Source organism: Martes martes (assembly GCF_963455335.1).
Source record: "Martes martes genome assembly, chromosome: 2".
Taxonomy (NCBI): domain Eukaryota; kingdom Metazoa; phylum Chordata; class Mammalia; order Carnivora; family Mustelidae; genus Martes; species Martes martes.
Genome location: NC_137889.1, coordinates 7,659,407 through 7,681,307, shown reverse-complemented (window position 1 = coordinate 7,681,307; position 21,901 = coordinate 7,659,407). Strand labels below are relative to the sequence as shown.

At 40.7% G+C, this 21,901-nt stretch overlaps 2 protein-coding genes across 3 annotated transcripts in view; both read left to right on the top strand.

Annotated features, from left to right (window-relative positions):
- ASB5 (ankyrin repeat and SOCS box containing 5) overlaps positions 1 to 2,666 on the top strand; it is a 49,634-nt gene extending 46,968 nt beyond the window's left edge. For both annotated transcript variants that reach the window (XM_080797579.1, XM_080797580.1), the window contains exon 7: positions 50 to 2,666. In XM_080797579.1, coding sequence (XP_080653705.1) covers positions 50 to 177 — 128 coding nt within the window. In that variant the 3' untranslated portion in view covers positions 178 to 2,666. The remainder of the gene's footprint in view (positions 1 to 49) is intronic.
- Positions 2,667 to 6,525: 3,859 nt separating this feature from the next.
- SPATA4 (spermatogenesis associated 4) lies at positions 6,526 to 19,577 on the top strand (the record flags this gene model as incomplete). The annotated part of the gene is given in 7 exon segments (XM_080797432.1): positions 6,526 to 6,743; positions 7,578 to 7,707; positions 8,077 to 8,195; positions 8,306 to 8,526; positions 16,379 to 16,495; positions 19,481 to 19,513; positions 19,516 to 19,577. Coding segments are annotated over 7 exon segments (900 nt in total).
- Between the last annotated feature and the right edge of the window lie 2,324 nt (positions 19,578 to 21,901).

The following is a 21,901-nucleotide window of genomic DNA, read 5'->3' as shown; positions in this document are numbered from 1 at the left end:
ACAAGTCCATTTCGATTTTAATTAACAAATACCTTCCTGTCTTTTGCAGCTACTCCAAGCACTCTTTGCCAACTTTGCCGACTCTGTATCCGAAACTACATAGGGAGATCAAGATTGCACCTTATCCCACAGCTCCAGCTGCCAACATTATTGCAGAATTTCCTACAGTACCGATAAAGCAGTGAAATAATTCTGAATACTTTCAAACTCATTTCTATTTCATCTGCATAGTGTATATTTTATATTGAATTATGTTACCGATAGAGTGTAAGTGACTAGGGGGCCCCAGGACAGAGGTGAATTTAAATTTTAAGTGCACTAGTGAGTACTAATGTTTTATGCATTTTTACTGTATTTTGGACTATAGCATTTTTAACATCCCTAATGTTATTAGTCATTCCCATGTACCCTTTTGGATTTGGGGGGAAAAGGGGGGAGGAAATCCCCATTTCTGTCTTTTTAAAGTGAAAAAGAAAAAGTGAACTCTTACTAAAATTACATATTTTAAAATGCTTCCATTCTTCAAATAATGCATTAACTTTTAAGTGTTCCACTGTCATTGATTATCTCTCTGTATTTTTCATATTAATGCAAAATATGCAAATGGTTTAGAAAATAGCAACTAATATCCTTTTTGAAATAAAGATGGCTATCATTCAGGAAACCCACTATGCTGAATGTGTACCTGTCGTTACAATGATCAGCTCGTGAAGAAGAGATAAACTGCCCCTCCCTGCAAAGGTCACACTAGTCACTTCACCACCTTCAATGTCCCCATTCCAGAAACTGGCGGGACTCTGGTTATGCCTCCTTCGGTCTCGTCCTGAGATGGTTGGAACATTATACCCCTGCTAAGGCTGTTTTAAGACCTCCTCCTTCTTCAGGGTAGCCTCTGAGGGTCTCTCTTCAGTGCATTGTACGTACACTCCAGCCTTCTTGCGCCTCAGAAATTGTCTCTAGCTGGTAGGGTTTGGACTGAAGGAATTGAACTTCATACCCAATTGATAAAGAGGCCTCCGGTCCCGCTGCAGGATCAGGGCCGTCCGAGGCTGTGGCAAACAGATCAAAATCTTCTCAAATTGTGGGGTTTTCAAAGAAAAGAAAGAGCGGGTGCCACTTAGCAAACTCAGAGACCTTATAAAATTTACCCCATACATGGACCTTTCTAGTGCTGTTTCCAGTCCTTCTTACACAAAGCAAGGCGTAGACTGTATTAGCAAGGGAGTATCGGGGTACAAAGTAGTGTCCTCTGCAAGGATTAATACTGTGTTTACTGTCTTCTGCTTTAACTGTACTTCCATGCAGTAGAAAACATAATAAAACAAATTTTGTGCCTCCTTTGTAATTTAGACTAGATTTGAGTCTATTGTGGACTAAGAAAGAAAATAATCTGGATACTCACAACTGTAGGAAATAGAAAATATTCTAATAAGTTTTATAAATTAATCAAATTTTGATAAAATATTTTGATCACTATTGTAATAACCCAGGGGTCTATATTCCTTTCTTCTTAGTTCTTAGCTGACTTTTGGAGACCCATGGGAAGTACACTATTCTTGAATGTAACTGCAAAGTCACTAAGATTGCATTTTTTAAAAATCATGTTTAGATTTTTAAAAATAGAAGGCTGTAGCATGTTTGTTTAAAAATGTCTTTTATGTGGCTAGAGAGTTTTATGAGTCTATTTTACTGAATATCCCAGCCTAACACATTTGTAATGTCCTCATGAATAATGTGCATTCAATTTCTTTATTATTGAGTAACCTCATTACATATAATTAGGTATTCAGACTGCTTTTCTAGTAAAACAGGTTTCTACTACTATTTTCCCTGAGCTAGAGGTAGTCTTAGAATGTAAGGTAATGTGATTCATCCCTTTTCATTGGTTTTGTACCAATAAGAGAAGTAAATAACAAATATGAAAATTAAAATGGACACCTTAAAATTTTAGTGTGCTGGTATCTTGTATCTTTGCTTGAGTATGATTGTCTTATCAAAGAAGTGTTCTCATTTAAATATATCATCTGTTTGTTAATATATTAAAGTGTGACTATTATCCCTGGAATAAAACACTTTTTCTTTTCTCTCTCCTAATTAGTATTTGATTTTCTAATTGAAGGTAATGGAGAATAAGATTCAATTGCTCTAATTTTTTCCCCCTCCAGTTTTCAAATCATTGTATAATGGGCACTAGGTGTAGAGTAGTGCACATTGAAATAGACACCTCAAAGGTCTTTTAATCCAAATCTTATTATATGTGTGTATGTGAACACACATGCATAAAGATCCAAGGACAAAATTCCACAAAGGCAAAGACCAAGCCAAACCAAACTACTGCACTTGAGATTAAAGAAATGCAGTGAAATGAACATTGCAGCAAGTGTTAGACAGTGATCGGGGGCAGATCACGGAGGGCCTTCCTACGGAAACTCACAATAGGAAGATCAAAAAACAGACTTGCTTCTCCTGGAACTCATCCTGCCTCCCTGCCTTTGCGAATGCTGTTCCCACTGCCTGGACCGCAGCCTAACTCCTTCCGCTGCTTTGTATTGCCTCTTCCCACCATCCATTAGCTAAAATATTACTCTTCACTTCCAGTTGCACTGAGAATGATGTGTTTCTCGTTCAACAAAATATTTCTATCAAATAAAGCTCTCCAAAGTTTCTCCTGACGGGTGATAAGTCAAAGACAACCACTGACTTGGATGGCGGTTTGGCTCCTGCGGAAGCTGGGTGGCTCTTACGGGGGGACTGTGGGTTATTGCACACTTCATTCAGGCAGGAACTCCAATTAGAGCTGCTTTCCTATTTGAAGGGTCTTTACTGGAATAAATCGCCCCAGTCCCTAGCAACCGTTACGCTGTTCCTGATCTGGAGAAGTACTTACCCAGATCTGCGAGATGACCAAGAGTAGTTCGCTTTAATTTAGCAGGAGCAATAGTGCACACTCGGGATCTTGCCTCAGGTCAAATCTCTTGTTCTCTGCCACAAGATGAGTTTTGGAGAGTCTGAACATCCCATGGAACATCCCACGGGCCCGCTCTGTTGATGATATTTCGCTGATGGGATCTGAGGAACAGGGAGTAGCACCTTCCTCCGATGACTTGGTCAGAGGCAGGTCAGCTAGTGGTGGAGGGAAACATCACCCTCCTATGAAGCGGGGTATCACTCAGCATCCGGTCAAGAATGCAGAAGGAACTATGCACACGATACAAGAATTTAATATAAGGGAGGGTTAAACAGATGCTGACCAACTAAAAAACTAAAACGGGACCATCCTGGTATGGGAAACAAGGGCAAAAGAAAAATAATTCAATTTCCTACTTCCAGCCCACTGACAAGTCACCAAAACAGGCATAGTGACTTTCCTCTGGGGACTCAACTACCTTGATGTTGACACTTCGCTAGGGGCAAAAGGCAAGCCTAGCCCGACCTCCCCTTCCCCCACCCCAGAACCCTGTAAGCCTACTTTAACATAAAAAAATCCCCCTTAGAAATGTCCTTTATCTGTAAATCCCCCAAGATACATGCTGGCAATCATCCACAAAGCATATAACCCACCAATATACATCTGAAGGGTCTCATGGTGAGGGTTTTATGAGACAGTAATAAATGACCTCTCCCCAACAATAGCTAGCCCCCTCAAGGTCCTGGAAATCTTGCTTCCAAAAGTCTTTAGAGACTTTCATTATCCATAACCCCCTCCCAACTTGAAAGTATCTAAAGGGCCACTCCTCATGACCCCATTGCCAGGACCTCTTTCTGCCCACGGGTCCCGTCCCCGCGCTTTAATAAAATCACCTTTTTGCACCAAAGACTTTGGCCCTCGGCTTCGAAACCTAATGTCTTTCCTACCTCAGTCAAACTAACAGAAATAGATGATTCAGGAAGCAATTGCCACTGCTAGAACAGATTTAAGAAATGAGGGTTATAAGAGCCTAGAACTTGGATGGAAAGTTCCACAGAATGACTCTGAAGGGGGACGGTAACTACAGGGCTGATGCCAACTCTTCCAGACTCAGAAGGGCCCTCCCAGAATAAAATCCCTCTCTCTGGAAGGAGGGTCACTTCTCAGCGCTTGCTAAACATCTGAGCGAGTATGATGAAATCTGCTCCAGGAGAGCTAAAAAAAAAAAAAAAAAAAAAAGAAAAAAAGTTGGAGACTGGAACCAGCTGTCACTGTCAGGTTAAGCTTTGTTGCTGTGGTGACACCCTGGTGAAAGGCGAGCAGAAGGGGAAACAGCAAATCCCCCTTCCTTTCTCGCCTTCTCTTCCCCTCCCGACCTCTCTCTAGCTCCCCCTATTGTCACAATTTAATAAAAGTTTTAGCAAAGGAGAAATCACACTGAGGCATTCCAACAAGCTAAATATAGAACGGTGTGTCTGAAACAGAGATGTGTGTGCCTAACAAGTGGCACCTTTATTACAGGAAAGGTCTGACTCTTAGCAACACTGCTCAATTGGGCCCTAATCTCCCTCCTTAGCGGTTACTACCTGAATATTGGGTTAGAATTCATGCCAAAGCCTAGGCACTTTCTCTAACCCTAATGATGAGTTATTTCCCCAAACTCATTGAAAGACTCTCAAATCTCAGATGATATCATCTGTGTTTTTGCTCATAGCAATCATTCTGTGTGGAACTGCCCCGTCGCCCTCATCCCACAGATTCCCTGTCTTAGAAACAATAATTTACACTTGTTCTAGGCTTTTTGCATATTGTTCATTTAATCCTTAACACAACCCTCTGAGGTACACGCTATTTATTTTCTTCTTTTACAAATAAAAATGGTTCTATAACTTGCCTGAAGTCACATCACTAATAAAAGGTAGACCTGGTCCTCCAAAACCTCTGTCATAAATAATCTAAAATACTGCCTTATAAGATCCAAATCAAAGGTCACTTCCTCCGAAAGGACTCCTAGAGTCCCTCAGGCCAAATTGTTTGCTTCCTCCCTGATACTAACATATTTTTATCATGGCAGAGCTTTTCAGTGTACATGATCTTTTTACTGATATTTATATCTGTGTACCTTCTATAAATAATCCAGCACACAGCTGTCTAATGGAACCTCCCACAATGACAGGGTAGCTGCACTCTACAACACAGCCACTGGACACATGTAGGTATTAAACAGTTGAAATGTAGCCAGTGTTACTCATCTTATTTTATTTAAATTTGTATCTAAATCGCCACAGGCAGCTCGTGGCTACAGTATTGGATCATGAAGATCTAATGCATAACATAGCACAGAAAGGCTCCTCAAAAAAAAAAAAAAAAAAAAGATTCACTGAATGAATGAACCCTTAAAGGAAAACTTCATTGGGAAAGAAGAAAACACTTTCCTATCTTCGGTTTTTTTTCTTTCAAACCATATACAGATTCATTTTTTTTTTTTAAGATTTTATTTATTTACTTGACAGACAAAGATCACAAGTAGACAGAGAGGCAGGCAGAGAGAGAGGGGGAAGCAGGCTCCCCGCCAGAGCAGAGAGCCCGATGCGGGGCTCGATCCCAGGACCCCGAGATCATGACCTGAGCCGAAGGCAGAGGCTTAACCCACTGCGCCACCCAGGCGCCCATATACAGATTCATTAATAAATGTGTTTATGAGTAAACATTCAGCAAAATATCATAGACCTCCACTATCAAGATCTAGCCCATATTTTATCTTGCATAATAATACATATCTATATGCCACATTAAGTGTTTTATTTTTTGCAAAAACTTTAAAGTATTTTAATCTGTTGTGTAAATATTTAATTTATAACTGATGATGTTGGCTCTGCAATTTTCTATGCATTGTTCACTGATAAATCCCAGATGACTAGGTCAGTGCCTGGCACATACTAGGGACTGAAATAATTGTTGAAGGAAAGAATCATATATACAAAGTCATCTTCGTGAAATGTGAAAGCTTACAAATTATTTTTGAATAATTCTGAATATTATGTAATTTTTATGAATGCCATAACTAAGGAAGCATGTTAAATCTGTAGACGTTAGACATTCATTCATTTTAATCCCCAAAACTTTTTCTTTGGCGTTTTGGAGCAAATACCCTATCACTGACAATTTCTGAACAAAAACCGACCTTGTCTTCTGGAGGCTTTTCACACCCTCCTCAAAATGCTTGACTGAAAATAGGCCTCTTTCGGGCCTATTTTGTGGGCTGAAACCACAATGTTTAAAAAAAGTAAATGTATAAGGGCAAGCAAGGGGTTTGGGTGGTAGCTCCAAATTGGTTAGAAGTGAATCTAACTACAACTAAAATTGAAAGCGCCCACCCAATGAGGCCACGGATCATGTCCCCCATTCCCAAGCGTTAGCTCCCCAAACTGGGGGACCCCCTTGGCCCCCGCTTACCCCACTGAAGCCCCACCCACCCCACTGAGGCCCCGCCCACCCACAGGCCCCGCCCAGCAGCGCCGAGGCCCCGCTCCCCGAGTTCCCTCTGCCTCGCTGAGGCTCCGCCCCTGCAGACCCCGCCTCACCGCGGGTGCTGCCATAGCAACTCAGAAAGCGACATGGCTGCCGCCGGCCTGGGAGGAGGGTTTTTGATACAGCCGGCGGCAGCCCTCCCCAAGTCACCGTCATTTTCGCGACAGCCAGCGGCTCCCACCCGAGGGAAGCCTAAGAAATGTCTGGTCTATCCGCATCCACCGAAGAGCTCCCGCCTGTCTCGGTCGGTTCTGCGCTGGCTCCAGGGCCTGGATCTCACTTTCTTCCCCAGGAACGTCAACAGGTGCGGGGACGAGCCGCCTACGCTGGCCTGAGCATCCCGGGGACCCACGGACGACCCCGCTGCCCCTCTTGCCCCGCCGCCGCTCAGGGGCCGTCCCACTCAGCTCGCCGGCTCCACGCAGTCTAGGTTTCCGAGCCAGACCCCTGCCGGCTCAGCGCGCACCCGCACAAACACGCCTGCTGCTCTGTAGAGGGAGCGGGTCTACACCACACTCCAGGACGCATCCACCCATTTACCCGTTCAGTCAATCATCACAGTTCAGACTTAGGCTAATGTAGAGCGCCTCGGTGTCTACAAAAACATGTCAACAGTCAAGCCTCTGTTTAGAGACGCTGGACATCAACTAACACCCGTGGGGATCAGTTTACCCTCCGGAAGGCGTCTGTCTCCTTCAGTCAGCCACCCCGAACCTAACAGGCACTTAGTACCTGCTCTGGGAATGCGAACTAACTTCCACAAATAGGAAGACGATCACATTTTTTGCAAAGACTCTGGTTTACTAATTTCAATATTTCTTAATAAAGACGTGCCTGAAATTTTCAGTGTGCCTAGGAATCACCTAGGGATCTTGTTAAAATGCAGATTCAATACAGACTAACAGTATGGGTTCATAAAAAGGACGCCAAAGCCTCTGGTGTGTATCTAATCTTATCAAAACTCTATTCCATAGCAAATCTTCCTCAGAGCACTGATCCAACAAATGTAATTTCATAAGTTATTTGCCATCAGTATGGAATATTCATTTAATCGGTGTTAATTGATTATAAAATACTACAACTGTTAAAGTAACTACATTTTATTTCATTTCCTTAATGCTATCAACGTATGGATCAGGGATTTTTCAAATGGTTTCCTGATTGCAGAAATATTCACTATATATTATCCCTGGGACCTTAAGTTGTCATCCTTTGAAAATGGAACTTCTTTGAAAGTCAAGTTGGATAACTGGGCACAGTTGGAGCAGGTAAGTTTGCAGTCACTCGCACTTTGTTATGAATTTTGTGTCTTTAAAGGTGTACTCCTGACCTCTTGGATATCTACAATGTGTGAGTGTGGTTGTGTGATAGAGTTGGCTGCTCATCTCCCTGTAATTGAAAAGAATGTTATTAAAGTTTGTTAGGAGTCACTTATGAAACTGAGCATACTCATTTCAAATCGGAATGGAACAGAATAATTGGTTTTCTTGCTGAAGAATAATATTTTTTAATAATTAACAGGTTAAACACAAAAAAATTAGTTCAGAGACAAAAGGGGAGATTAAAGTGAATTCATTGTAATTGGAGATTTGTATAGAACTTCTTATAATGAAAATACTTTCTTTCTACTATTAAAGTTCCTGGCAAGAAAAAAATTTAAATTATCTAAAGAGCTAATCCATGGAACAATTCATTGCAAAGCTGGAGTACCTGAAATCCTGATCCAAGAGGTTTATACCTTGTTAACACATCGAGAGTAAGTCATTCGGAATTTTTCTAGTGATACAGTTTAAGATGAAAATTTGATAATATCAGTCTTGTTATGAAAATGTGGCTTGTCAACAGTTCTTCATTTTTTATTTCCAGAATTAAAAGCATCCAGGATGACCTTGTGAATTTCACGGACTACAGTTACCAGATGCATTTGCCCCTGGTTTCTCGGTCTACAGCTTCAAAGTCGATTAAAAATAACATCAGGTTATCCGAAATGATAAGCAATCCCAACATACTCAGCAATGAACTTAAAATAGAGTTCCTCTTGCTTTTACAAATGTTGCAAAGAAAATTAAGCAGAAAATTGAATCCAAGTAAGTTTTCCTTGGAAATAGTTGAGTTCTTCCCAACTTAATGAAGCTATACTTGAGTACAGATGAAAGATAAGCTGGTTGTTGTCTGTGCCATTTCTACTTTTGCTGTCGCTGGCTTAAAGGGAAAACAGCTACCTTATGCTAGCAGTGGAATGATTTATTATCATTGGAGTGGTTTATGTAATAATTTTTCTTTTTCTTTTTTAAGATTTTATTTATTTATTTGATAGAGATCACAAGGAGGCAGAGAGGCAGGCAGAGAGAGAGGGGGAAGCAGGCTCCCTGCTGAGCAGAGAACCCAATGCAGGGCCGATCCCAGGACCCTATCCCAGGACCCTGAGATCATGACCTGAGCTGAAGGCAGAGGCTTTAACCTACTGAGCCACCCAGGCGCCCCTATGTAATAATTTTTCTAATGCAAGCATAGGTTAACCTAGTATATTAATACTTTGAAGAAAAATGTTAGTGAAAGTGTTCATACAAAATTTTGTGGGAAATAGGAAGTTCACATAACATCTTAAGTTACTAAAGAAGATGGGAATATTTAAGACTTCATCAGGATATAAGTACTACAGGAAAAGCCTGACTACCGTGATTCACTCTAGATGCTCTTTATCATATGGTCAGTGTTATCCTTTCTGTAGTAGCTTCCATGCATAGATTAGGTAAGGTAAGGCAAGGCAGATTGGGGCAACCCTTGGCAACCTTCCAGAGGTATCACTGAAATATTCTCAAAGCATCCAAAACATTTGCCATCAGAGTCCCAACAGATGGCAAGTAAGTAAACTTTCTCTCTCTCTCTCTTTTTTTTTTTGCTTTTCTAACACCACTCATGTCCTGGAAGTCCTGGAATTTTTTAGTCCTTGATTCCAGCACGTAGTGACTTCATCGTGACTATGGCATCCAAACCATTAAGGAATAAGGTAGCTGTAGTCGTTAGGATTCCTCTCTTTTGAACCCCAATTTTCTGAAGAGCCATTTTCTCTCTAGTCCCTGGAAGGAAAGGAGAACAGTACCTGTCACTTCACGCTAACTGTGAGTTGGGTATATTGGGTTTCGTTCTCCGTTACTCTGTTTATCTGCCATTGCCTGTCATTTTTGTTTCTCTTCCTTGATTTGCTCTCACTTCTGGTTCCACTCAGGCATTTGTGAGTAGAGAAAGAATTGAGGTTATTAATCCTGTTGTGGAATTTTATGTTCATATTCTTTTGTATGTCTTTTAAACATTCAAATTTTGCTGTGACTTTTGTCATACATGCATGCATACAATGTGTATGTACAATTTGAAGACGACCATGGTTAAACATTTCTGTATCCCTCCTTTATGCTCTATGACATGACACGTTATCAATACCTTCACATTCTGCCGGTGTCCTTCTGATTGGATTCTCCATACTTCCCTCTGAGAGTGACCACTGTTGTGCTGCCTAATTGTTTGTAATTTCCTTGATGTAAAAAAAAAAAAAAAAAAACAGTTCATGCACACAATTTATGTTCTTCTTAATTTCATTCATGTATATATATATTTTTAAAGATTTTATTTATTATTTGACAGAGAGCGACAGAGCGAGAGAGGGAACACAAGCAGGGGGAGAGGGAGAGGAAGAAGCAAGGTTCCCGCTGAGCAGGGAGCCCAATGTGGGGCTCGATCCCAGGACCCTGGGATCATGACCTGAGCTGAAGGCAGACACTTAACGACTGAGCCACCCAGGCGCCCCTCATTCATGTATATTTCTTAATTTAGATTCTGTCTATCTTTGTAGTAGGCAGAATGGGGTTCCCATTCTTGTTCATGCCCGAGTCCCCGGCGCCTGTGAATATGTGCCATTACATGGCAAAAGAGGCTTTGCAGAAGCTGCAGACCTTGAACTAGGGAGTTAATGCTGGGTTACTCAGTGGGTCCAGTCTAATCACAGGAGCACTTAAAAGCAGAGATCTTTCTCCAAGCGGAATCAGAGCAACGAGGCAGAAGGGGAAATAGGAGTGATCTGAAGTGTGAGAGGGCCTCAACCTTCTCTTGTTGCTGGGGCCATTCAGAGACCACAGGAAGGTAGGGGCGTGGCCTCAAAGAGCAAAAAACAACCTCGGGGACAGCCAGCAACCAGATAGCGACTTTGGACCTAGAGATGCAAGGAATCACATTCTGCCAAAAACCCGAATGAGCATGGGAGAGGATTCATCCCCAGGGCTTCCAGAAGGAATGCCGCCCTGCCAACACCTTGATTTCAGCCTGATGAGACTCTAAAAAGAAGCTCTCAGATTTCTATACTCTGAGATAAAAATGGCTGTTGTTTGTAAGTCACCAAATTTATGGAAATTTGTTATGGCAGAAATGAAAAACAAATATAAACTTCATGGTTAATACTGTTGGCATCATGGGGTTATAAAAAAAATTCTCCTGTCTTTAAACTTCTTGAAGTTTATTTAGCCTTTCCCTTTTATTTTTTTAATTTTCAATTCCAGTAAAGTTAGCATACAGTGTTGTATTCATTTCAGGTGTACAATATAGTCATTCAACACTTCCACGTGTCACCCAGTGCTCATCACAAGTGCACACCTTCATCCCCATCACCTGTTGCACTCACCCCCTCATCCACCTGCCTCTGGTAACCTTCAGTTTGTTCTCTAGAGTTAAGAGTCTGTTTCTTGGTTTGCTGTTCTTTTTTTCCTTTGCTCATTTGTTTTGTTTCTTAAAGTCCACATATGAGGGAAAAATCATATGGTATTTGTCTTTCTTTGATTTATTTGGCTTAGCATTGTACTCTCTAGCCCCATCCACATTGTTGTAAATGGCAAGATTTCATTCATTTTTATGGCTGAGTAAAATTCCATTATTTACGTGTGTGTGTATACCCACACTCACACACACACACTACCTCTTCTTTATTCATTTATCGATGGACACCTGGGCTGCTTCCATAGTTTAGCTAGAGTAAATAATGCTGCAATAAACACAGAATTATATTAATCTCTTTGAATTAGTGTTTTTGTATTCTTTCTGTAAATACCCAATAGCATGATTACTGGATTGTTGGGTGGTTCTGTTTTTTTGTTTTTGTTTTTTTTAATTATTTATTCACTTGATAGACAGAGATCATGATTAGGCAGAGAGGCAGGCAGAGAGAGAGAGGAGGAAGCAGGCTCCCCACAGAGCAGAGAGCCCGATATGGGGCTCGATCCCAGGACCCCGAGATCACGACCTGAGCCGAAGGCAGAGGCTTAACCCACTGAGACACCCAGGTGCCCCAGGTCGTTCTGTTTTTAAGGAAGCTCCACATTGTTTTCCGCAGAGGCTGCATGAGTTTGCATCCCACCGACAGTTCATGAGGGTGTCTTTTTCTCCACATGCTCACCAACACTACTTTCTTGTGTCATTGATTTTAGTGATTCTGACAGGTGTGAAGTGGGATCTCATTGTAATTTTGGTTTGCATTTCCCTGATGATGAGTGATGTTGAGCATCTTTTTGTGCATCTGTTGACCATCTGGATGTCTTCTTTGGAGAAATGTCTGTTTATGTCTTCTGCCTATTTTTAAATTGGATTGTTTTGGGGGGTGTTGAGTTGTATAAGTTTTTTATATTTTTTGGATACTCACCGTTTATCACTTTGGTCATTTGCAAGTATCTTCTCCCATTCCGCAGGTTGCCTTTTAGTTTTATTGATTGTTTCCTTCACTGTGCAGAAGCTTTTTATTTTGATGTAGTCCCGATAGTTTATTTTGTTTTTATTTCCCTTGCCTCAGGAGACATATCTAGAAAATTGTTGCTATGTTAACCTTTCACTTTTAAGATTTTTTTCAACTTTATTGAGTTCTAATTGACAAATAGAAAGTATATATATTTAAGGTGTACAACTTCATGCTTTAATGTACATATACTTGTATAATCAATGCAATCAAACATATCCATCGTCTCACACGATTGCCATTTTCTTTGTTTCTTTGTTTCCTTCTTTTTTCTTTTTTTCTTTGTTTGTTTGCTGTGGTGAGTATGCTTAGGATTAACGCTCTCAGGAAATTTCAAGTACATGATACACTATTAACTGCAGTCACCATGCTGTATATTCGACCTGCAGAATTTTTCCATCTTGCATACCTTTGACCAGCATTTCCCCAGGTCCCCTTCCCGCCAGTCCCTGGACATTACCATTCTACTCTCTGCTCCTATGACTCTATTTTTGAGTCCACCTAGAAGTGAAATCATGCAGTATTTGTTTTTCCATGTCTGGCTTATTTCATTTACCATAAAGGCTGATTAATATTCCATTTTGTGTTTGTGTGTGTATACGCATTCATACTGCTAGATTCATGCATTTTGGACATTTACATATCTTTGGCTACTGTGAATAATGTTGCAATGGACATAATATAGATACCTCTCTGAAATACTGATTTCACTTCCTTTGGATATATACCCAGAAGTGGTATTGTTGGATCATACAGTATTTCTATTTTTAATTTTGGGTCTTCATACTATTTTCCATAATGGCTGTACAAATTTACATTCTGCCAACAGTGCAGAAGGGTTCTCTTTTCTTCCACATTCTCACCAAACGCTTTTCATATTTTGTCTTTTTTGATAATACTGATTCTCAGGTGTATGATGATATATTACTGTGGTTTTGATTGCATTTCCCTGATTACTGATTAGTGATGTTGAATACCTCTTTAAATATCCGTTGGCCATTTGTATATCTTTTTTAAAAGACTGTATTTTTTTTAAAGATTCTATTTATTTATTTGACAGACAGAGATCACAAGTAGGCAGAGGCAGACGGGAGGGGGGGGGCAGGGGAAGCAGGCTCTCTGCTGAGCAGAGAGCCGGATACAGGGCTCAATCCCAGGACCCTGGGATCATGACCTGAGCTGAAGGTAGAAGCTTTAACTCACTGAGCCACCCAGCCGCCCCAAAAGACTGTACTTTTAAGTACGATCTACACTCAACATGGGGCTCAAACTCATAACCGCAAGATCGGGAGTCACACACTCCACTAACCAAGACAGGCAGCGCTCCTGTATTCCTTATTTTGCGAAATGTCTACTCAGGTCCTTTACCCAGTTTTCAGTTGGGTTATTTGTTTGGTCCGCTATTGAATTGTATGAGTCCTTATATGTTTTGGATATTACATTTTACATAGTTATACATTATGAATTATAAAACATTGATGAAGGAAATAAAAGAAGACAGATAAATGGAAAGACATCTCATGTTCATAGATTAGAAGAATTAATATTACTAAAAATGTCTATACTACCCAATCGACCTATAGATTCAAAGCAAGCTTGCAAAATTTCAATGGTAGTCTTTACAGAAATAGAAAAAACAATCCTGAATTCCTATGGAACCGAAAAAGAATCCAAAAAGCCAAAAGCAATCTTGAGACAGAAGAAAAAAGCTGGAGGCATCACACTTCCTGATTTCACACTGTAATACAAAGCTATAATAATTAAAATAGTAAGATACTGGCATAAAAACAGACATATAGACCAATGAAACAAAACGGCAAGTCCAGAAATACATCCATGCATTTACAGACACTTGATCTTCAATAAGGATGCCAAGAACACACAATGGGGGAAAAGATAATCTCAACAAATCATGTTGAGAAAATTGGATATGCACTTGCAGAAAGAATGAGATTGGACCCTTACCTCACACCCCAACATAAGACCAGAACAGGTCTTAAACATAAGACCTAAAGCCACAAAACAACTAGAAGAGTACACAGGAAAAAACTTTCTTGACACTGGCATTGGCTATGATTTTTTGGAGACGACATCTAAAGCACAAGAAACAAAAGCAAAGCAAACGTGGGATTCTATCAAAAAGGCTTCCACATAAAAAAGAAAACAAGAGTGAAAAAGGAACCTATGAAATGGAAAAAAAAAAGGTCTGCAAAACATAGATCTGGTAAGGGGTTAGTCTCTTAAGATCTGAATTTGTCTGCAACTGAAATGGAGAATAAGTTCTGTCTCAGACCATTTCTTGAACAATCTGTTCTTTTCTCACTGGTTCGCAACACCCTCACGTCTCAAATGTTTCCAGTTTCTTTATATATATGGGCCTGTTTCCGGGCACTTGCTGGTCTCGGCTACCCCTGTGCGACTGCAACACCACACTGTCTCAGTTACTATTGCTTTACAGTAAGTGCTGACACTTGCGAAAGCAAGTCTTGCAATTCACCTTTGAAGTATCCCGTTGCATGGATCTTTGTTATTTCATTCACTGTGACTTTAATTGTTATGAATTCAGTAGAACTGCCTGCTGTTACATTTGCATTCACATCTATCATATTATTTCATGGTCTTTGTTTTCTTTTTTCTGTTTCTTGTTTTGTCTCACCTATCTTTTCTTTCGGATTAAATTTTTTTAAAGACTCCCCCCACACCTGATCCCTACTAATTTGGAAAATTTAAAATTTCTACTCTTTTTAGTGCTACCCTAAAAATTTTAACATGTAAATTTGTCCTAATCTAAAATTAATATCTTTACTTTCTCTAACTATAAGGACCCTAAAACACTCTGACACTGACAACTCCTGGCCAGCCCCCTACCACTCCTCAGCATTTCACTTGTCAAGTTACTTTTTTAATACCACAAATCAGATACAATTATTTTTTTTATTTTTTTTTAATTTTTTTTTTAAAGATTTTTGTTTATTTACTTGACACAGAGAGAGAGATCCCAAGTGGGCAGAGAGGCAGGCAGAGAGAGAGGGGGAAGCAGGTTCCCTGCTGAGCAGAGAGCCCGATGTGGGACTCGATCCCAGGACCCTGGGATCATGACCTGAGCCGAAGGCAGAGGCTTAACCCACTGAGCCACCCAGGCGCCCCCAGATACAATTATTTTTTATACCTAACATTTGCTTACCTTTAGTCGACCTCACCATTTTTGCTTCTCATTGGCTCTAGTTGGGAATTCTAGAACAAAACACAAATTTAATTTTCTCTTTGAATGTCCCCCTTTGTGCAAAGTTACCTCTATCTCTCTTGTCTTTCTTTGACCAATTTCTCTTCAGCTATGGACCACTTCAACCCTTCAGATTCTTGAACAGTATTCTATTCTCACCAGTCTTGATTTTTGAGACTCCTGATTTTAAGTTCAAAGTAATTAACTGTGATAATTATAGGTCTGAGAATGTTACTGACCAGAGCTGTATATAGCATCAACAGGGTCTTACTGATGAGTAGAAATTACCTTAGACTCTTCATCAAGCCTCAGTGAAGGCTGAGGGCTACAGAGGAGGGATAAGTGATCTTTAGAAGCACAGGGAAATTAGTGCCCAAGTGTGATAGTTTACATATTTAATGAGAAATGCAGGAAACATAGAAGCAATTTTGTCACTATTTTTATAGTATAAACAGTTTTGAAAAATGAAATAAATCCTGTATGATTTTGTTTATGTGAAATATAAAAACATGCATGAAATATAAAAAAATCATCTCACCTGTTATGACAGAAGTCAATACAGTATCTTCTTTTTAGGGTACTGCATGGGAGAGATAAGCAGGGGATTTGTACTAATAATACACTCCAGGTGTATTCATTCCAAAAATTTGATAAACTGCAAACACATGATTTGACCACTTTTCTGTATACATATTATTATTAAAAAATCTTATTAAGAAACCAATAGGAACACAAATATACCGTCTTTAAAGCAACTATTTTGTGGCTCAGAGGTGTGGACAATGTGGGGAAAGGTCTAATAACCTCCCTTTCCACACCACTCTTAGGACTATGATTACAGAGGCATCTAAAGAATTTGCCCAATTTGTAAACTGTGGCGTCTTATTTTGGCCACGGCCACAGTGAATTTCTAACGAAGAGTTTCTGTACTCATATTTTCTAGAATGGTTTGAGGTCAAACCAACAGTGGGAGAACTTACTCTCAGTCGTCTTCCTCCCCAAGTCCCTGGGTGCCAGCACAAGGCCATGATTTCAGGGGAAGGCGTTGCTCCCGTTTCACGTGAGTTGTTGGTATTTTAAACTTGTTACCAGTTAAACGACTGCTTCCACTTTGTTCCATTTTGAAAAGTAATTAAAACGTAGGTCTAGGCCTTCAGTCTACCACTGTGCCTTGGGTTGCTAGGCTACTATGCTTTTGACAGATGGGAGGGCCCTGGGGTCTGCTAAGCACCACCATTTCCACTACGATTTCTCAGGAGCAGGTGAGTCTGGAACCGGCGAGGCTCCTCGGCAGAGCTCAAAGCTCAGTTCTCTAGCAGGGGTGACGGATCGTCTCAAGGCAGCAAAGGACACGTGCATGCTTTAATCTCCCCAGCGGCTGTATTACGAGAAGCCACTTGTTTAAACCCTGGTAGTTCAGAAAGCATTGATAGCATGGCAAACCACAGCCCACAGGCCCAAGTCAGTATCCTGCCTGTTTTTACACAGCCTGCAAGTTTAAGGATGGCTTTCACATTCTTCTGTGGCTGAAAAAAATTTATCAAAAGAAAAGTGATATTTCCTGACACGAGAACATTATATAAAATTCAAATTTCCACGTCCATAATTAACGTTGTATTGGAAGCTGGCCATGCCGGTCCTTTATGCCTTGGCTGCGGCACCTTTCGCCCAACAGCAGAGCCCAGTCACAGCCCAGGCACGCCTCGGCGTTGCCCACAAAGAAGGTTCTAGACTTAGTGAATACAGACAGACAGAACCAATACAACTAATAATTCTGGGGACATGTTGAGGACATATATTTATTAAAAATTATTCAGTTTATCTGAAATTCAGATTTAACTGAGGGTCCATCTTTTATCTGACAAACCTACCACGAAGCCTGAAATATTGGCTGTCAGGCCTTTGATGGAAGATATTTGGGGACATCTGCTACCGGGGATGCTTTCTACCATGCTAAGGGATTTCATGGGAGAAAAAAAAGGTCTTTATTTACATAAGGTCTGGAAAAGCAATGTCAACAGATTCCTTCCTTTCAACTTAGGATTTCACAGAGCCTTTTATATGCTAATATGCATTGTAAATATTAAAGAGCAGAGGTACCCAATCGAGTGCTTTCCAAGCTCTATTTGATCACATGTCACTCTCTAGCTAACGGCCCGCTAGAGCTACCATTTCTCGGGGCACACTTAACATCTAGACATTAGGCCAGGCCCTGAAAACCTCCAACTCCTCACATGTTTGAGGCATGGTACTCAGCACGACAGAACCCAACAGAGTGAGTTAATGATGTTTCTATGAAAAAAAGATGTATCCATAGTTTCACCCTCAGATTCTGGGCCCACAGCCTCTCCTCCAACCTGTCTCAACCTCCTGTCCACAGGGAGGCCTGCAGTGGAAGGCCCGGCAGGCTGAGGCCCAGTCGGGGCAGGGGGCGGGGGCAGCCTGCACAGGGCACTTTGGGTTCACTTGCTCGTGAACCCCTCCGGCTGCTTGGACCTGACTGGGGCTGGGGTAGCACAGGACCACTTGCTTTGGGACCTGCAGAGAGACGACAGAAGGACGGAGTCGCAGCAGGGCTTCCTTCCCGTGTGAGAAACAGATGCAAAGGGTCCGTGTTTGAGAAAATGATGCCTCCCAGGACTTGAATTGCTAAAGAGCATTCCTCATTTCTGTTCTCTTTTCAGAAAAATTTCAAGGTCACATATGACTTCCGGAAAAATAATGCTATCATTATTTCAGACCAGAACTCCCTAGTAGAGTGGATTCTTGCTTTTACAATTTTAATCATGTATGAGCCGCTATAAATAACTTCTCCCCCATTTCATCCTCTCAGTGCTTTCTTTTTCTGAGTCCCTCTCACTTCGGTGGTCTTTTTCTATCCTTTTACAAGTGGATGATGGGCCTATGGGGGTTTTCAGGGCAGATTAGGATGGGAAGAAAACATGCTTTTATCTTTTTACGTCTCTCAGTCCTATTCCAGATACCTGGATTCTCTTAATCTAGGCAGAATGGAAAGTAATGAACAAATCGAGCAGACTTTGGTAATTATACGGATGAGAGCTGTTTTGCTCAATTTTATTTTCTTCCCAAATTCGTTCAAGGGATTCCATTTCAGTTGTTTCTTCTTTAATTTAAATTCAATTAGCCAGCATATAGTACATCATTCGTTTTTGGTGTAGTGAACAGTGATTCATTAGTTGCGTATAACACCCAGTTCTCATCACATCATGTGCCCCCCTTCATGGGGGCACTCATGGGTTACCGATCTCCCCACTCTCCTCCTTTTTCAGTTGTTTCTCATAAAAGAGCAGAGTGGTAAGCTCAGGTCAGCTCACAGAATCTGAAAGTCAGTAGAAGGAGAAGCAGAACTAGACCACAAGAACTGGGCCCCAGTTTACCATCTAAGATTGCGTGCACACGACACTGAAACCACAGGCCATTCATCTGAGAAGCTTTTAATGAGCTGAGAGGTGGTGAAAATTGTTAGATAGGTCATTACCTTTGTTTCTTTTTTTTCTTTAACACTTAAATTCTTCCATTTGTTTTCCTAAACCTCACATCCAGCAAATATGAGACCAGCGGGGGGTTGGTGGGGGGCAGATTTCTTAGGTGTCACTGGCTCCTCACGTTCAAACTGAGTCTGGGCAGCTTGGAGGCTTCAGCGCCGAGTTCCAGAAACTCAACGATGAACTCTGTGTGTCTGCCAAACCTCGGGACTGTGAAAGTCATGGCACTGTTGCCTCAGCTGCTTTCAGAAGCAACGTCCAAAAATAACTGAGTCATATTTGGTGTCAGATACACCCAAATCAGCCCTGGCTATTTTAGGCGTGGCTAACGACTTTTGGAAGTGGGTGACGTTCAGATTTTTTATTTACAGCTACTCTCACGCATGCTTTAAATATTCTGTTTACCAGGCATTTGGATGAACCTGTGCTCAGCCTGCTGCCCAGCATTCTGCATGTTTCACGTGTTAGAAACACTGATCGTTGTGCAAATATCGAATAACCACAAACTGATTTTAACGTTGTTTATTTAAATATTCCAGGAAATACAGGTGCTGGTGGCAATCCACTTAAGAAACGTGTGTGAAGCAAGCTGGAAGACGTTCCTTTGAATCTGCCAGGAAATCTATCAGAAACTAGGAAAAGTAAGCTTGAAAAGTACCCATCTAATGGCTTTGAAGAAGTGATGCCACCATCTCCTGCCACACTAAGGGGATAGAATTACCTAGTCTTGGATATATTAGTAAATTAAAGTGGTGTCTCATCCATAATTGGGCTGAAGAACATGCTTTTTCAATTCAACAACCATTTATTAAACACCCGTGCGGTTATATTTAAAATACAAAATCAAATAACACAGAATGAGCAAGAATAATCTTAAAGGTACAGTTTAACATAATTCATCATGACAAGTAAAAGTTATTTCTGTAGGAATGGTGAGTCTACTTTGTAATACATTTTCCTCATTAGAAATGAAAAGAGCTACTACTTTGCCTGATATATATTCACACATCACATGCATTTATAAAAAAATTTATTCTGAATGATTATTATCATACACTGGCCCACAGAGAACTTTGTTTACCCCCATAAATAGCCTGACTTGAAACATTTTTTAAAAATAGGTGTCCCTTTTGATAGTGAGTGGTGGGAAAGGAAAATTGTGCTTCACTTGGAATTTGGTCTGGTGTTTAGCAAATCATTCAGGTCAATGAAACATTTCCTACTGGTTGCTTCCACTCCCCATAATTTCAGTAGAGGGAAACCAAAGCGAGCTGATATCTTGAAAGAGTAATGATATTTCATACATTCTTATAATTTTATATTCACATGCAGACATTTTTCTTCAATGGGAATTATTCATGCCTTTATGCTATCTCATTAACAGTCTCATTTGCGACTTCCAACAGGAGTATTTTGAGCGCTGAATCCCATGACGGGCCCGTCAATTTCCAGCTAAACTCTTGTCAGTGGTTCTGCATTTTTGAAGGCTTGGCTTTATTAGAATTTCCATCTCCAGAGACTTTCCAGTTTAATTTCACATTTTGGGGCAGGTAATATTTAGTAAAAGAAAGTAAAGAGAGCCCCGATGAAATAGGATTACTTCTTGGGAGTGTGTTTAGAATCCAGTTTTATCTGAGGTAAAGGGTATAGTTTAAATGCATATCTTACCAGCTATAGGTTATTTATCTGTGAACCTTGCGTTCTAATGGGACAAATCTAAAGTAGAAGATTATGAGAATAACTTTCAACCCATAAAATGTAGTTCCTTAGGAAAGGGTTATAGGAACAAGTCTTCTGAACCTTGGCAGGGGAAAAGATCCAGAGAGAAGGATTAGATTTGGATAAACAGTCATTATAAAAGTTTCTTTTTTCTTCTCTCGACCGTATGTTCAATCTCCTGAAAAAGCTAATCACTCATGGCCTGACTATGGTAAGTTCCCAAGACTCCCGCGGGGCCTTTGGAGAGCTGTGGAAGAGATGAGCTCGTCTGACGAGTTTCACGTCAGCGGGCATCGGAACACGAAGGCAGCAGGCGCAGGCAAAGCGGTGGCTTCAAGAGCTTCCCGAAGAGGAGTTGTATGGAGAGGCCACCGCTACGGGCAGGCCGTTTGCTTCACCAGGGATCTGTGGCAGAAGGAAGCAAGGAGCTTTTCTAGGAGCTAGAGCGCCGCCTCTAGGAGAGTTTCCAATCCACAGAACGCTTATCACGAACGGAAGGCTCTGGATACGCTGTTAGTATTCGTTAGTTTAGGGTTTATTGTAGTCAGTTTTTCTTGGGCAGTCCTCCTCCTGACAGTCCAAAGTGATTTTTCTAGGTTTCCAAGTAAGGTAGTCACCCAGATGGACAGCTCAGCCCTTCACATCTCTGATGACTCAGACCCAGCCTTTATGGAGAAATAGTGTTCCCTCGGTGGTGGTTTGGGGGACAATACTGATGCTCATCTTAGCAGTTAACTCTGTCATATCTGGTTTTAATGCGGTATTTACTGAAATTCAGGGGACCTGAAATACATTCATACCTATATACATAAAAATCTAGATAACTACAGGCCATATTAAGCACAGTCCTATGGTATTTAGCATAAAAGTATTTAGCATAAAAGTACTTTCATCAGTTAATTTAGGAATAAATGTTTCAAAGATATGGCACAATAAAAACTTAGTAAGAGTTGACAACGAAGATATCTTCTGTATTACTGCTACACTAAATAAGAATCCCTAAATTTTATAAACAATTGGTGAGGCTTTACTATATTCAGAATGCCTCTTGACTTAAGACTGAAAAAGTGTCAATCTTCCTATTATAAGGACAACAAAATAAAAGTCATTGCTTTACTGTGATGATGTTCCTGAACACCTCTGGATGATTTCATGGAAATATAGACAATAAATATATATAAATTTTGATTGACATGAAAATCATATTTTCACAAGATATAACTCATTTTGATGTTGCAACT